Raw genomic sequence first — 16,959 nt, forward strand, 5'->3', positions numbered from 1 at the left:
AAACTCATCAAGATACAAAAGCCTGCACTCTCAGTTTTAAGTGTTGTTGACATCATCTGGGCTATTTATGCATTTAAAACTGACCATACATTTTGCTGGTTTGGGAGTCTTTAACAAGATATTTGATGCCTGGATTGAAAGATCCCAGTAGTTATAGGATGTAACCAGTAAGACTAGGCAAGGTCAGTTCTACTTCCCAAATCAAGTAGCATTTGCTAGATTGCCAGTAGGGTGGAAAATGGAAGGTGGGATGATATAATTTATGTTGACTTTTGAAGAGTTTTTGGCAGGGCAATTCACAAGAAGCTGTTAAGGAAATGAGTGCTATTACGGGCTATAGAAAGTGGCTAACAAAAATAAATAATTGGGACACATGGTTACTTTTCATCATGTCAAATGATTAGTAGTTGGCTGCCCTAAGGACCTGCAGAAGGATTAGTTTATTTAATGTATGTACTAATGAACTGGGAAGAGAAGTATGAGAGGAAAATTTGAAGAGAGTACAAAATAAGTAGAGTAAAAACTACGAAAGATTCTGAAGAGCTTCACTGAGTCATAATAAAAAGGTGAATTGGCAACAGTAAAGCAGATTAAATGCATAATGAAAAAAATCATACCTATAGCTGTGTTCTAAATTAACTGTAACCAGCAAGGAAAAAAAACCTAAGAGCAACTGTGTATCACTGAATGAAAACCTTTATGCCCTGTGTAACAGCAGAAAAAATAATTCTCAAAAGGTTGTATTGCCACTGTATCAGTAAGCAGTAGGAAATAATTTGGAAGAGCTCCTGCTGTTTTTAAAAGATATTAAAAAAACCCCACACACCAAAGGCACAAGAGGATACTGAAAACTACCAGGAATCTGGAAAGACTTCCACGTGGTAGGAAGGCTAAAAAGGCTGGGGCTGCCTGCTGATTGACGGGATGTCTTCTGCTTTATCCCCTCATATAAGGACAAGAGCTTATTCAATGAAAGTAAAGGTCAAAAAACCCCAAACAAAACCCCAAACCCAAACCCCTGATGAAATAAAATGTGCATCTCATTGTTAATTCCTGGAAATTACTGCCTCAAAGCCCCATTGAGGCTTTAAATTTGGTAGGATTAAAAAAAAAAAAAATTGGACACATATAGATAATGAGAAGCTACTTAGTTGCATTAAGCTGAATAGCTGAATATAGAGAACATAAAGCTTTATTCTTTTGAGAACTAAGCCAGTCAGTAACTATGAGGATTAGAAAGAAATTTCTCCTGTTTCTTCTCATTCACTTCAAGGCTGTTTGTACCTCCCTGTAGAGGATGTCTTGTGACTTCTGATGTATCCAGTCACTGTCAGAGACAAGGACCTGGCAGTTCTGAGTACTGAATATGATGAGCATTAATACTGAGGAACTCGAATGTTATTCAGCCATACTTACCATGATACTTTAGCAAGAGTGGTATTAATTCCGTTTCTAAAGGAATCCTGATCTTTCTAGACCACTGGATCTGAGCACCCATAACTGAGAAGTGATTTGTTACTTGGTGATACACAAAACCAAAGTTGCAGTATTATACATACCTCAGTTGTCATTCCTACTTTGTGCCTTGTCATCATTTCCCCACAAGGACTTTATACTGCAAAGGCATGTAGCAAAGCCCACACTGCTTCATGTCACTCCGTGGGAAACGGAAGGAGAGAAGCCAACTGATAAAAAAATGGTATAATTTATGGGGAAAGAGCGTGAAACTTGTTTATGTGCTTCTCACCATATCACTTGTGTAGCATGACAATGCTTTTTCCACGAGTGGACTCTCTAGTTGCAGTTGCTGCAATTAACACCCCCCCACCCACAAAGACTGTAGTTGTTTAAATCACATACCAATTCCATTCACAACAGGTGAATCATTACCAACTTCCAACACGCTGGGCAAATTTTGTTCTCCTTCATGATCATTTAAATCCATGTTTTGCTGTTGTGAGCCATTCCCAAAATGTCTAGAATCTTTTTCATGACTGCCATCTCCATTCTGCAGACCATTATGTGGCTTTTTCAGTGGCATGATCTGTAAACCGCTGGGAGTAGTTCGGTAAGTCACAGTTTTAGCAGCCCTGTCATTAGTAGATGCTGGCTTTGCTGCGTATCCTCTTTTCTGTTTTTGAAGAGATGGATTAATTCTCTTCCTTTTGTGTGTTGACCCTTTAGACTTCCCAGATTCAGAAGGTCTATGTGATATTTTCTCAACAGATGACCCTCGGCTTTCCCGTAAAAATTTTGGAGCACTGGCCTGTTTCCCATGTCTTGATCGCTTTTCTCTAGTAACATGTAGTCCATTGAACTCATCAATAAATTCCTCACAATGTAATAGGTGATGTTCAGGTTCCCAGGTGTCTTCATTGCTTCCGTAGCCTTTCCACCTGATAAGATATTCCCATTTGCCCTTCTTGTTCTTCCTTTTGTCTACAATCCTCTCTACCTAAAAGAAAAAACCAAAAATATCATATTAGAAAGAAAAATAGTTTGGTCATGAAAACGATATTCTTCGTTTACAGCTAGGAAGGCCTCCCTGACACTGTAAAGGCACCTTAGTATTCATGAGATTCTCCTAAAATATAGTGCCTAAAATATGAACTGACTCTGACATGGAAAGCCTACCCAGGCTAGCCAAAATGTAGCAACCTATTTTACAGGTTTAAATTTACCTTTCTTTCATAGGATGCAGTCCAACACTATATTCCCATTGGATCCTATAATGACCATGCTGACTGCTGATGAGAACCTACTTGGTGTGTGTATAAACTGCTTGACATAACATTTAGGAATTGGTGTTCAACAAAGAATTCCCATGAGCAGACCTGGCAATACAGGAGGAGAATGCAGTAGCCCCAGCGGTATTTTGACAGCAAGGCCATTTCCCCTTCTGAAAACATTAAGAAGAGACATAACACCTGATCAAATCTGATCTGGGAACCTGCAATAGCCACAATGTGAAGAAACAAGAGAGAACCTGAAGATCATTAACGAAAGTATGACTTCTTTGAAAATCTGGTTGTAAAATGAGACTATTACTGTTACATTCCTCACCTACCTCTTGTTTGAAAGAGCTAAATAAAGCATCTTTTGCTATATTGTCAGTTACTGATCACTCTCCTGAATCCACACATGCATTATGTCCCTATAAACATCCCCATACTTCTTCGTGTCTTGAAACTATCTTGAACAGAGAACTGAGTGTAACAAATTACAATATTTTACACCAAAGATCGTATGTGCAGTAGTGTATATCCACTTTGCTACTTCCAACTTACAAAAATTTGTATTTTTAATGAATGCAATATTTGAGTAAATACACAAAATTTGTGAGTGCACCAATTAAAAAAAAAAAGGCAAATGAAAGGCATAAAGGCAGGATTCTTACGTAGAAGTAATGAATTTCATGAACCTATGCTAGGGAATGTCAGCTTAAGGAACATTTCTGCACCAAGGGATGAAGGACTATATCGGGACTGCAAGCTGCGTGTGAATTAACAGTATCATGCTGTTGTGGAAAATGGACTGTACAACTGAAGAAATCTTTGTGCTATCTCAGCACTGGCAAGATCTCAACTAGAGGGAGAGCGCATATGAAAACCCAAGCACAATCAGTGGACAGCAAGTCACGGGTTTAAATTGCATCAAGTGAAATTTAGATCAAGTCATTAGGAAAAATGTTGTAACGGTAGTAAGAATTAAGCATTAGAATAGGTAACGTGGGGAAGGTATGGCAGGTTTTTAGATCAGTTTTTGTTAGACAAACATCTGCCATAGAAAAGTCATTGCTGGAAAATTGTGTTATGATGAGAAAACCTTCTGAAGTTTCTCCCAAGTTTGATTTTCCACTTCTTTAATTTTAATTTTTTTTTTAAAATGTGGCTTATGAGGGATAAAGATGCCACTAATGAAAAAAAAAATCATTATCATTAACCAAAAGCACTATTGTTAATTTAGAAAAATAAATAAGTGGATAGCTAATGTAATAGCTTTCATTGCTCTTCAAAGAAAAATCATCTCATGTGAAGAACAACAGTGGAATCTGTATGGAGATTTTAACCTTGAAGAAGGGCAATCATAGCAGTGTAAGTAATTGTTCTTTTTAGGTCCCCTGTTAGAGCAAACCAATGGATTAATTCTGTCTGTTCACTGGCTGGAACTGTACATTCATAGAAACCTTGGTGGGTTCCCCAAAGGAGTCTAAATGTAATTAGCAACTAAACATTATATTTCGATCGCAATTCATTTACATGGGAACTGTGCTAAGATATCTGTGTCTGAGTCATAGCGGACAGCTTTCCTCCATCTCCAGGGCACTCAACTGCAGCACCCCAAACAGCTCATTCCTGTGCTCCGTCTTATCAAATACCTGCATAGAACCACTGCAGAAGCAAAGCAAGGCATCCTCTTTACTCTGAATTTAGCACAGTCCCCTTCAGGATTGCTCAGTGGGGCAAAACAATTAACTGAAGCTCAGTCTAGGCAAGTTTGAGATAATTTAGCTGAAAAGAGGGAAAAGTCCTTACACGAAAAATGAAGCGGCATTTTTTTTCATCCTCATTTGGGATGTGTGGCTTTCAATTGTCAAACTAATAGACTTATTATGATCTTGTTGCCTTTATAGAGAGCTGCTGTCCAAATTATCTCTGGCTTTAAAATACTTATCCTCCTATTTGGGACTAGCCAGAAAGACCGAACATTGAACTGTGGAACTCTGTAGTGGCCTGTGGGTTGTCTGTGGATTTGTTACTTTAATTACTGCAGCTCACTATACCAAGGAGCGAAAAAAAAAAATATATATATATATATATATGTATGTCCTGGGGAAAAAATTAAATTGCTGCTAAACTCAGTAGACCACAGCTATCATTACTGCAGAGAATTTGGTTTATGCCATTCTGTCTGTACTAGCTAAACAATACATGCATTCCTCTCCCTTTTTAATTCAGGAGTTTGGACTTGGAACACAAAGTCTGTGTCACGTTGATGCTACCTCAGAGTAACTTGTCTTTCTTTTGAGGGATTACACCGGTTGCATTCCCCCACTTGCTTACTGAAGGAAGAACCTCAGAAAGGATGGAGAAATACCTTGCCATTTTCAGAATCACAAACAAAAACCATCTCTTCAACCTCACCTTTTTTCACTCATGCACATATCTTTAAATTTAACTATACCGATTTCTCATTTTCACATTGTTGCTCTACTACAAGGAGGAAAAGTGAAGGGAGGAGGTTTTCTGGAGAGCATTTTTTAATATGGAAAACACTCAAGTATTTTGGTGATGAGGCATTATGCATTTCAATTAAGAGGATAAAAGGAGAAAACATGAGTGGTCTTTGTTCCTGGGAAACAAAATACTGGCAATGGAGAATGTGATTAACCAGTTCAACATATCGTGAAGGGACAATAAAAGTATTTATGAAATTGGGTCAAATTTAATAAATGGTTTCAGAAAAAACATTCAGAAAGCAAATATATTTGGGAAAGACTAAGCATTTCATTACAGCATTTTCAGAACAAAATTATCAACGTTTTACTTCAAATTTAACTAACAAAAATAAAATAAAGAGGGACTAAATAAACTGAAGACAAAATATTTTGTTTCTGGTCAACCCTCTTTTGAGTTTGTTTTGCTAGGGAGAAAATGAAAAAAATGTGGGTTGATCCAAAAGCAGTTGTTTTCCTCGAGTTTTTCGGTTCAAGCCATCATACTCACTGGCTTGACTAATGCATAAAAAGTCTGAGTAGATATTTGCTGCATCCTCATTACCGCCTTATTGTTCATTACTGAAAGCATTTGAGGGTAGCATCGAACATACTTGACCTCTCAACATGGTCCCTTTTCTTTCTCAGGACTTCAAGTTCTTCACTGATATTTATCCCCTTTAGAGTGCCAGTGTGTTCCTTCACTGCATACAGTGAAGTGCTTTAGTGTAGGCATAAATATCAGGTTTTTACCCACACCTGGTACTGTCTGTCCCATTTTCCTTCTATTCACAGTCCACAGTAATAACAAACATCACTACTTTGTTTTTTTAATGATGTATATTTGTTTTAACAGGTAGTATATAAAGTAATAATCTTTCTGCATTTACTTAAGGTTCCACAAATTCATATGAGTTTTCTTAATGAGAAATGATTCTGTGACAGCTAGTGATTAATAGAAATAATACTTCCATTCCTTCCCTAGAATAAGCAATACACAGTTCTGAGAGTATGCAGAAAATTTCTATGGCTTCAACGTCCGATTTTCCATTTTCCCCCTCAGTTCTGTCTTTAATGAGAACTGAATAACATCTTCCCAAAAGTGACCTTGGTAGTTACAGTTTGCCAGATCCTTGAATTCACTGTATTTGTTTTGGAAAACTAAGTAGTTAAATTTAATAAAAGTGAAATGAGTGCAAACAAAGTTTGCAGTATCACAGTTGAGAGAGTGCTAGAATTGACATATCACATTACTTGCCTAGATTCTCTCTCTCCCTGCCCCTCCTGGCTAATTCTGGATGAACTGAGATGCTGATATGTTACCACATAAATATGTTTAAAGAGAACAAATAGAATGAGACCATGGCACCTGTGCAAATGCATTTACAACACGCTTTTTAGCTTCCAACTAGCCTTAAACCTAGCTCTATACACAGCTGCACAAACTAGGATGAAAGTAATAAATAAAAGGCTTTAAAAAAAATTGTATTCTAAACTTCATGTGAAATACAAAAAATACTAATCAATTACAGTACAAATTTGTAGAGCTTCATAAACTTAGTGTTGTGATCTGGCGATCAAGTGCTTATATATGCAGAGTACAACACACACACATCTTCCTTCACAGAAAATTCAGGGTCAAAATCACTCATTTAACAGCGCAGTGTTATTGTCCACTTATTAAAAAAAAATCTAGGCTAAGTTAAAAAAGGGTAATTCCTACTGAATTATTTCTACAGATATAACTGTAAAGTTGGAGCAGAGTATACTCATCTCACAGTTCACAGGAACTCTAAAGAGCATAAATAAAAATCCTTATGCTCCCAGAAAACGCATTCCAGGAGATCAGTAAACTTCCAGAAAGGTTTGGAAGATTGCATATCTACTTAGTGATTTCCAAAATAAGTACGTCAGCTCCTCTTCTTGCCATGTATATCTATGTAACAATTTAAACTGTAATCTGTGATGCTCAGATGGTCTCTGTTAGTGTACTGTACAGAGCAGCAGACTAATTTCATGACATATACTAGAAAAACTGCTTTTCATTACTATAAATTACAGGACTTGTACTGTTTTATGTGTTTTTTTCATTGGAGGTCTTTGTCCCATGTAGTGCCTCAGGGTGTTGGAAGGGTATTTGAAGAAAGTGCCAAGGAAAGAAAGGCAGTAAGATTTCTGAGAGAGATAAAGACCATCTGATTCAACATGTTTGTCTTCTAAAAATTCATTATTTCCCTAACTTCCTCCTTTTTCCTACCTTCGCTTTAAGAAATAATGTATTTTATTAGTTGTAAATCTCTTGCTTGCTTGCATTTGTAACTTACTTGTGTTTCTCTTGTATTTGTATTTAATTTCTCAAAATCTGGTAACTGTAGCATTTGCTCCAGATGTATGCAAAACATGGCACCGTATCTTCTGAAGCAGCCAGTATTCACGTTAGAAAAATAACAGTGGAATGGATGCTGGGTCTCTCTTCAGAATCTGACCCACAGTTTAAAAACAGAGTGATCCAATCAATGTGCCAGCTATGACCCCCCCCCCCAGTAGTAAATTTGTGTAGTTACCTGGAAGGTCAACATGAAAGCGAAAGGGCTAGATAGTCATAAAAATGAAAGGGAAGACATTCCTCATCTGAATTATTCACAGGCAAAACATCAGATGACATCTTCCCAGGAAGTTCAGTGAACACCCTGTTAATGTCAAGAAGACACTGCTTTTTATTCAGTTCCTTTTTTGTCTTTCTAAGCATATGGATTTTTAATTTTCTACAATCTTCTTAGAATCAGAAGAGGTGTTAAACTTTCTAGGGAAATCCTGAAAGTTCTGCATTTTCACTGGAAAAATCCCATCAGCCTCATATTACACATGGTTGCAAACCACTGCATTAGGTATATGTGTCCTCCAACACATAGATACGAAGACTTACGACAGAACAAAGAAATGCTGTAAAAACTCCTGCTGCTCCCTGTTTGTAAGCCTGCACCTTTGATCTTCCTCTCCTGATAGACAGTAACACTGTAGAGGCTTCCTGCTATGTGATTCAATGGTCCAGGTTTATATAGAAAACCAGAAGCGCCCTGCAAGTCAGTTGTATTTTACAGTAGCGATGCAGCAATTAGAAACTACTGCTAAAAGTGGTGTTCTTACATTCCTAAGACTTTTCTGGACCCAGCATTTTGCCTGCATAAGTATACACTGTTAGTTACCTTCCCGGGCATCCAGGTATTTTAAAGAAACTGAAAGATAAACCTCGCTCCGTGCTTACGCAAGCAACATGATTTCCTCTTTGTGTAAGGGGTCTTCTGCCAGAAGGAGCTTGCTTTTATTACCAATTTAGATCAAATGAAGCCCTGGCTGATAGCCTGCAGAAAACCAGCCAGCTACAGCTTCCATGTAGACTCATATCTCTAGTGACCTTACACCATTTTTCTTGGAATTCCCACCTTTCTCTGAAATTCAGTCTCATTGAAACTGCAGTTCTGGTCTGATCTCTCAGTTGTTCTTTTCTGGTTCTTTTGAAACCTTCCCTGGTGCCACATCTCCAGTTCCACACAAGGGCTGTGTTTCCCCCCTTGATGCCATCTGTCCCTGTTGCTGACTCTACTAACAGAACACATTTTCATGCCCTTGTCTTCTCTCGTTTTGTTTATGGCAGCTTCTCCTGGTCAGAACTTACAGTGCTCAAATTTCCCAGTCTGTTAAAGCCTTCTCTCTCCCCCACTATAAATTTAAGGATGTAATCTAAATACTTTCTTTCATTAGGATATTTAAGTGTAAACAATACCTGTGGTGGAACTGCCACAATCATTGTGGGTTTTGGAACAAACAGGAATAATAATATACACAAGAATCTTGCACTGGAAGAAGGGCAATTTTTTATAGACTGATACTGTCCCTTGGTAAAGGACTGGAAAAAGAAAAATTGACAGATGACACAGGGATCAGGGAGGGACTTCTTGGTCAACATATGTAGTCCCTGTCATTGTAGGCAATTACATCATATAAACCCTTTCATATTGGATATGTTCATGATACAGGACCTATTTCTGCCCGGGCTTATTGGTGATAGTTTGCACAGCAAACAGCTGTTCATTCTTAAATGTAATAATTTTGTAAAATATATTTTAGGTTTTCATTTGGAAAGCAAGACAGTTTTCAAAGGTACAAGAAAAGTGCACTAAAAAATAAAGATATTCTTTAGCAGTAGGTTAAGGTAATCTTGACAATGTTCTTTACATGGAGGAAGAGCAGGATTTTTTCCTTTGCAGTCCAAGTGTGCACCCGTGTCATCAAAAGAACTGTTACGCAATGTGGGGGAATGCTCTTTAGGTCTGTTCCTCCGTAAATGGTTTAAATCCCTTTCACTTACAAACATTAATCAACACATACAACATATGTGGAAATCCAAAGAACACGGGGGTTTCTATTTATTTTAAAGCATAGTAATGCATTTCATTTATCAAATCCCCGTTTTCTTCTGTACAATAAATCAGTGCATTATTGTATTTCAGTGTTCATATTTCTTAAGGAAAGCAAGAAGCAGGGCATATCAAATTCCTGATGTCCTTTATGTTAAAAAGTGGTCAGTTCTGAACACACTCTCTACAAGTTCGCTAGTGCAATTTATTTCAGAATGAATCTGTTAGAATGCTATCTAGAACATTTGAATTTGATGATAAATGCTTACTTTTATTTCAGTACTGAAGTACAGCTGGTAATTTTTACTATACTGCTAAATATGTTCTGTATGTTATAGTGCACACTTTAAATTTAGAAACAACAGATATTTTCCTGGTTTGTAGACCAACAAAGTAAAAAATAAGTGTTGTTCCTATTTAGTCTAAGAGGGATTTAAAAACACAGTTAGTGTACACTTCTAATCTAAGAGAATTGAGACATGGATGAAGTTTGCTTTAAGCAGAACTGTTCTTGTACGGTCTATTTCTCTGACAAGCACAGATGACTAAAAGATGAATGAGAAATCTAAATTCAAGGAGACAAAATATTTAGCTAAGCTTTACAAAGAGCTGGCTGTTTTGGACACATGTATGGCGCTCAGCTTTCTAATACTGTGGGCTACTTCCTCAAATGTTTCTCTGCTGAATTCAATGGGATTCTCTGGTTTTATCATCTGAGAGTATGTGTATGGGAAATGTGTGTGTTTATCAGAAAAGAAGAGTTCAGCACAACCGAGTAAGGACCTGATTCTGCCTATGCTTCCTTTACAGTACTACAAGTCAGCAGAGTTATTCCCAATTTACTTAGATGCAAGTAAAATCAAAATAGCAATTCCTGGGATTTAAACCATGAGGTTTTTTACTTTTATTTTAAAAGCAGTTTATAAGAACAGGAGCAGGACTTGAAGAGACTTCTAAACAAACTAACGTTTATGTGAACATATCACAGTTCTTTCAGTAAAACTGCCTGGAATTTGTTAAAAATACTCCTGTTTCCAAACAGATGTGGAAATGTGTAAGCAGTAGTTAAAAATTAAAAATATAGAATCATAGAATGGTTTGGGTTGGAAGGGACCTTAAAGATCATCTAGTTCCAACCCCCCTGCCATGGGCAGGGACACCTTCCACTAGACGAGGTTGCTCAAAGTGATATGACTATCACTAAAGGTGCTTTTCACCAACATTAAAGCAAGTCCAGAAATGCAGGAAGGAATTAATTTACATAAAAGCTGCATGTGAAATCATTAGAAAAAAATGAATGCTGTTTTCTTTTATGTTCATTTGCAGTTTGTCCTCCTTTCCCTTGTTTAGTTCTAGCTTATTTTAGTGTTCTGTTGTACAGTTCACTCAGTCTTTTTCTCTACCATATGGGCTTCATCCAGATTCAAATCAAGGCCTGGACTTCAGCTGAACACTTTTACATCCATCCCAAAGCTTAGCCAGAAGTGAAGATTCCACATTGAAAAAAAATACAAAGGTTCAGCTATAATACAGTATAAATAAATATTTGAACTACTCTGCTGTACTACCACTTGGTGACTCACTGCTTTACAAATGCTACTGGTACAACTGTCATAAAATAAACCACATGTTCTTGTGTGGTAGGTAGAAAAATATTTTCTTAGCCCTTTTACAGCAAAGTGGTAAACTTGAGCACAAAGAAGTGAAAGCCTAGGTTTTGGGGAGCTGTTCGTCACTCGTTGGTCTCCATAGGTGCTGCGTACTTGGGATTTCAATGTAAGCATGAGCTTTAGCTGTTCAGAGAGGCTTTACCAACTTAAGTGTGACAACTGAGGAGAATTGTCCGAGGGCAGCTTGCTGGCTTTGCAAAGCTTACACGCCAGGGAGCAGATGAGAGACAACAGGAGGGTACAGCACACTGAAGGGGCTACAAGGTGACACTACTGCTCAGTCTAAGTGGCCATTGTACACGCTCTCCTTACCAAAGTTTTGGAAGTGAATTTTACAGTCATCTTTGAAAGAGGACAATGTAGTAGCTTTGCAGATATTTTCAAGGAACATGCTCCGAATTGAAATGATAGCTTGGTAAAAATTAAGGCTCTGTGTTGGAAAATAGGACAAATGCACAATCAGAGCATGTATTAGGTAGCTACTTCAAGATATGAGAAGTGGAATAGCAATTTTTGGGTACAGTGTGTAAAGAATTTCCAGTGACAGCATGTGTTTTCTAGCTACTGTACATAGGGAGATGCAAATATTTTTTAAATGGTCAATACATATTTGACAGAGCAGCAAGTCAAAAAGAATTCCCAGCTTACAGGCCTGAACGTGAAGGATGGTAATCTCTCCCCCATCACTGAGACAGGAGGGAGAAGAAAATGAAGAACTCTGTCCATGTTATACGAATGGCTGGACAGGGGTAAGGAGATGTCAGAAGGATAAATCGTATATCCATTTCATGCTTTTGATCCAAACTAGAATAGGAGGCAACTGGTTTTCAGCATCCATATAGCAAAGGTACTAACAGTCAAATTTGTGAATAATACTATGCAGGGATAGGTTTTAGAAGGAAAGTGCTAAAAATAGACAACTTTGTACAATATAGAAGGTTGAGAGGCGATCCTTTGAGTGAAAAGCTGAAGTAGCAGTTTGTAAAGTAATGAGATAATAAGAGAAGAAAAGTAATGAAACACAAAGGTTTCTTTCAGAATTCAGTAGAATTCTTCATTTTCTTGGTTACACAAATGAAGCTAATGTGATGGCAGAATATAGGAATGAGCCAAAAAGAAAGGTAGAGCACGAAAAAGGAATAAAGAAACATGCTTTAGGCAACTATAATGGCATGACAGGAGCACAGAATTATACAACGAAGTATCCAGGATACCAGTGCAACATCACAGAAAAATGGCACATAAAATTTCAAAAATTATCTGTGAAGGAGTAATTGTCAAAAAGGAATAATAATACACCATTATCCCCTCAGAAATAGCATTCAGATGAGCAGGGTCAGTAGGCCAAGTTCTGGCCTCAATTATTGCATTGGTTTTCACTGCAAATTTAATTTGTGTTTGAGATCTGAATTCTGTCCGATGTAAAACCAACTTACTACTGGTGCCTGGAAGGAACAAACTATCTTACGGATAGTGGTAAAGGCAGTTATGAAAGCTGTCAGCGTTCATCAGATGGATGCATTTTAAATCATATGAGAGTGCAGCTAGTTAGAAATCTGCATTTAAAAAGTGGGGATGGTGCTCTAAACGTGGAGATGCAAAGGCATAAAAGCATATTCATTGATTTAACGTAAGAGTGTGTTTTGGAGCAATTACATGGACTCTGTGTGAGGAGGGTGTTTGCTTACAGTGTGGATGAAAGGCATTAACACATCTGTGCTTGTACAAATGTCTGCAGTGAGTCAGACTGACTACACAACACTGCGTGGCAGGCTCTGGCCGCATGCTACTGTGAAACTCCTCTGGCAATGGCAGAGTCCTCCAGGAGCTGCTATCAGAGCAGCGTGCCACGGAGGAGACAATCACAGGTTACCCTTCTGCTGTCCCGAGGCCCTAGATCGTCTGGAAAGCTGACTTCGGCAACAGATGGTCACCATTCCTTGACCTCAGTGAATCCTGTTTCAGCCTTGGTAATTCACACAAGCTAAGGAAGTGTTGACTGATGAGTCCCGAGTTCTTTTAGATCGTCATTATTCCCGACGATAGGGTTTCAGCCAAGTGTTGGCAGCGCTTCCAGCCATAAGGGTTGCTATAGACTGGAATCCATTACTCCTTTCAGGGAGGTCCCAAGGAACACCACTGGGGTTTCTCTGGTGGAGAGGTACAGATCTTGCCATCTTGCTCAAAATCACTGCAAGGGTTACTGTGGAGGCATGTGCCGTGTCTCCATGCTGATGGCTATCTTCTCTTTCTGTTGATAGATGATGCAGACATTTCAGGCGTCAGGGTGAGAGTGGAACTCTGATGAAGCTGAGGAACCATTTAGAAATGTCTGTGCTCGAAGCAGTATTGAATATGTGAGTAGTGAATATATTACTGAGGAAATGTTCCATGTATTTGTTAGTCAGATTCCTAACTTGGCGGTTGTGTTAATACCTCAGCTGCTCCTGGATGTGTTTACAGCAATGATGTGGCAAAGGGCTTTGTTCCATGTGCCTCTGTAGAATGGGGCACTATATTTTTATAAAAGTAGGGTTTCTGAGATTCATTCCCTACATTTGTCTTACTGGGATTAGGCTAGTGTATGTTCTCTCCGTGGCACGATGCCAGTCACAAACTGAAGCTGTGGAAGGCTGCAGCTGTCTGCTTGTTATTAATTGACGGTTAGTGCAGAGACCAACATAGATAGGTGCTCCAACACCCATACTGTTTTCCAGATACTTTATGAATGGAAGCTTAAGTTCATACTTTAGTATAAGAAACCTCTGGATCACATTTAATACTAAGATCCCACTTGCAAATGGTTCATGAAATTACAAAAAGGAGTTTTAACAAATGGCTAATAAGTTGTTAGAGACTCTTATGAATCTCTCACCTAATTAGTCTTCTAATTCTAATGAGTCCATGATAATCTTCTGATGTCCTTGCCATCATCCCTAGCACAAACTATACAGGTAGTCAAATGCTGGAACAGATGTCCAGGGAGGCTGTGGAATATCCATCCTTGGAGATACTCAGAACTTGACTGAACAAGACTCTGAGTAACCTAATTAAGTTGGTGCTGCTTTAAGCAAGGGGTTGGATCGGATGATCTCCAAAAGGCCCTTCCAAACTACATTATTCTCTGATTCTATGATACATAAATTTTGCCTAAAATATTTACTAATTTTTTATTAATTCTTTTTCACTTGGAAAAGCAGCTCCATTTGGAAAACAGTTCTATGCAATCTGTGGAAGTGGGTCTATGAACTGACTCAGTTAAGCTGAGTTTAGATTTACCAGGCAGCTGGGAGTTTCCCACAAGCAACTCCGAACTTTCTTCTTTCCTTGACCTGATACCATCAGGGTTTGTTGACTTTCAGGTCATATGGCAAGAGCAATCTACTCTCTAAAATGTACAAGGGAGAGATGAGTTTTAGGACCAAGGTCAGCTGATCACAAGGTTAAAAAGGTTTTCTTAGTCATTAAATGGACATTTTCTAATACTGAGATACACTGTGAAGTAATTATGCAGTGTGTTTTCAGTGTTTGTATGAACATTCAGTATTTATGGTATAAGCAGAACAGGGAATGTGCTAAGTTGGGGTGTGAACATACAACATGCTCCATGATAGCAGCTATACATTTACTCTTCATCCAATACGAAGGAATTAAAGACAGGGATAAGAGGGATAGGTTACCATACATTTACCACAAAGATAAGAGGAAACTTGCTAATAAAAATACACTTGTATTTCTTGTACCTATCCTGGAGGTTTGTGCTAAGATAGTAACAGAATGCTCTGTAGGACAGGATGCTTAGATGGGGCTTGAAAGTCTGAGTTTCCGTTTCTAGCCCTCCTCACTGCCTCAGCTGTTCTCTTCATTTTTATGTGCCTTAACTGAAAAGAACACCCTCTCTGTAGAGTGATTTCAGACCTGGTGTTGAAAATGGGAAAGGTGCATTGAAATAATTTTTATGTACGCAGTCTACAACATGAAAATCTTGATCAAGCAAATTTGTTTTGAAACCTAGTGAGCAATATAAAAATAGGAAAAAACCCCAGGATTAACTTGTGCTGAATATCTGCATTTAGTATTTGTGCTAGCTGCTGCTTGTATTTAGCAGTTTTGTAGTAGATTATGCAGTGTAATGTCCTGACGAGACCAAGAGGTTCCTAGCATACTCGGGAGTGGTAAAATGAATATACATTTCCTTTCGCTGGGAAAAAGAACAACCTGGATTAGATGGCTTTGGAATTACATAAGGAATTCCTGATCACACATCAACCTTTCTTTTCCTCCAAAGAGCAGTTGTGTACAAAGGCATACATGCAAAAAATAACATAGAAATAAACAGTAACACACATGATGGAGGAGTGTTATATTCTTACTACTTCAACAGAAATACTGATAAATATTGGGGAAAGTATTGCTTTTATTCTGCTTGCCAACTGTAGCCTAATGAAGGAACATAAACCTCATTCTTTTGGAATATTTTTAGGGATATTAACTAAACTTGATAAGGTATCTAGAACACAACTAAACTTGCCTTCTAGAGAAGAAGAAGAAAGTATTTTGTTTTGAAGATTTCAAGATGATATGCACATAGTTAAACTTTTTAGTTTAATTCCAAGGAAACAAGAAACTTCAGGTGGTCATGGAAGAAGGATTTAAACAAACTCACAGTTTAACTGATCAGAGAATTTCCCTAGAGATTATGTATTTCCCCAATTACTACTCTGAAATGTTATTTTCATAGTTACAAAGCACCATGCAAATCTAGGCTACTAAATTGATACTAATGATCATTACTATTATTTAACAGCATAACAGGTGGAGCTTGGAGCAGTGAGAACTTTCCTTTAATATGTAGTGTGCCATAATGTTTTACTTGTTCTTAAAATCAAATGGTCAGAATATGTTAATCACAAAATCTAGTATAGAGTGTCTGTCAGATCAGTGCAAATGATTGCTTAGTGTGCCCCAAAGACAAAGATGTTAGTTTTGCAGTATAAAAATTCAGTGTTATTCTGGAAGAGACCTTGCCCTTGGCTGTTGAATGTCACATGCAGTATTCAGAATATGCACTGTACAATACAAGGCAAATACAACACATGCAGTACTGTATGCTACATTATCTTTACAATTTCTGCCTTGTTGATTATTTTAATGTACACAATTACATATAATGCAGATTTTAAAAGGCAAGTTCCCACCTGTGAATTACTTTTAAAGGGAATGTGAGATATTTTACAACACATGTAAGGATATATGCTAGTTAGATGACAGCCACTGGGGAGAAATGAATGGAACGTTCTTCAGTTTCTCCCTAAATGGCTAGAAAGAGTCTTCTGAAGGTGACAGTAAGGGAGAACAAAGTGTATAATATAATCACCTGTACATCTCCTACATTTTGCTGGAAATTTTTCTTACTCAGATGAGCACTCTGAGGTGTTCAGTAACCTCCTCTGATGGCCATATAATATGAAATAATTTTTAGTCAAGATAACCAAAATGTCTGAAATCTTTCCACTTTCAATTGTTTGGTGATGTACTTTCTTATTTTTTTAAACCCTTCATAATACTATACGTATTAACAGTGGAGAGTCCTGTCCAAGTTAATCAATAAGTCACTTCAGTTTTGTGTAAGGAACATAACTGCATTTTTTTCTTC

The 16,959-nt window shown here is 37.8% G+C and overlaps 1 protein-coding gene across 1 annotated transcript in view; it reads right to left on the reverse strand.

Moving 5' to 3' along the window:
• CDYL2 (chromodomain protein, Y-like 2) overlaps positions 1–16,959 on the reverse strand; it is a 61,741-nt gene that overhangs the window by 25,914 nt on the left and 18,868 nt on the right. Inside the window, exon 3 of the mRNA XM_010579724.1 lies at positions 1,861–2,455. Within this exon, the coding sequence (XP_010578026.1) occupies positions 1,861–2,455 (595 nt within the window). The remainder of the gene's footprint in view (positions 1–1,860; positions 2,456–16,959) is intronic.

This window comes from Haliaeetus leucocephalus, unplaced genomic scaffold (assembly GCF_000737465.1).
Source record: "Haliaeetus leucocephalus isolate CR32 unplaced genomic scaffold, Haliaeetus_leucocephalus-4.0 Scaffold668, whole genome shotgun sequence".
In the NCBI taxonomy this organism is placed as follows: domain Eukaryota; kingdom Metazoa; phylum Chordata; class Aves; order Accipitriformes; family Accipitridae; genus Haliaeetus; species Haliaeetus leucocephalus.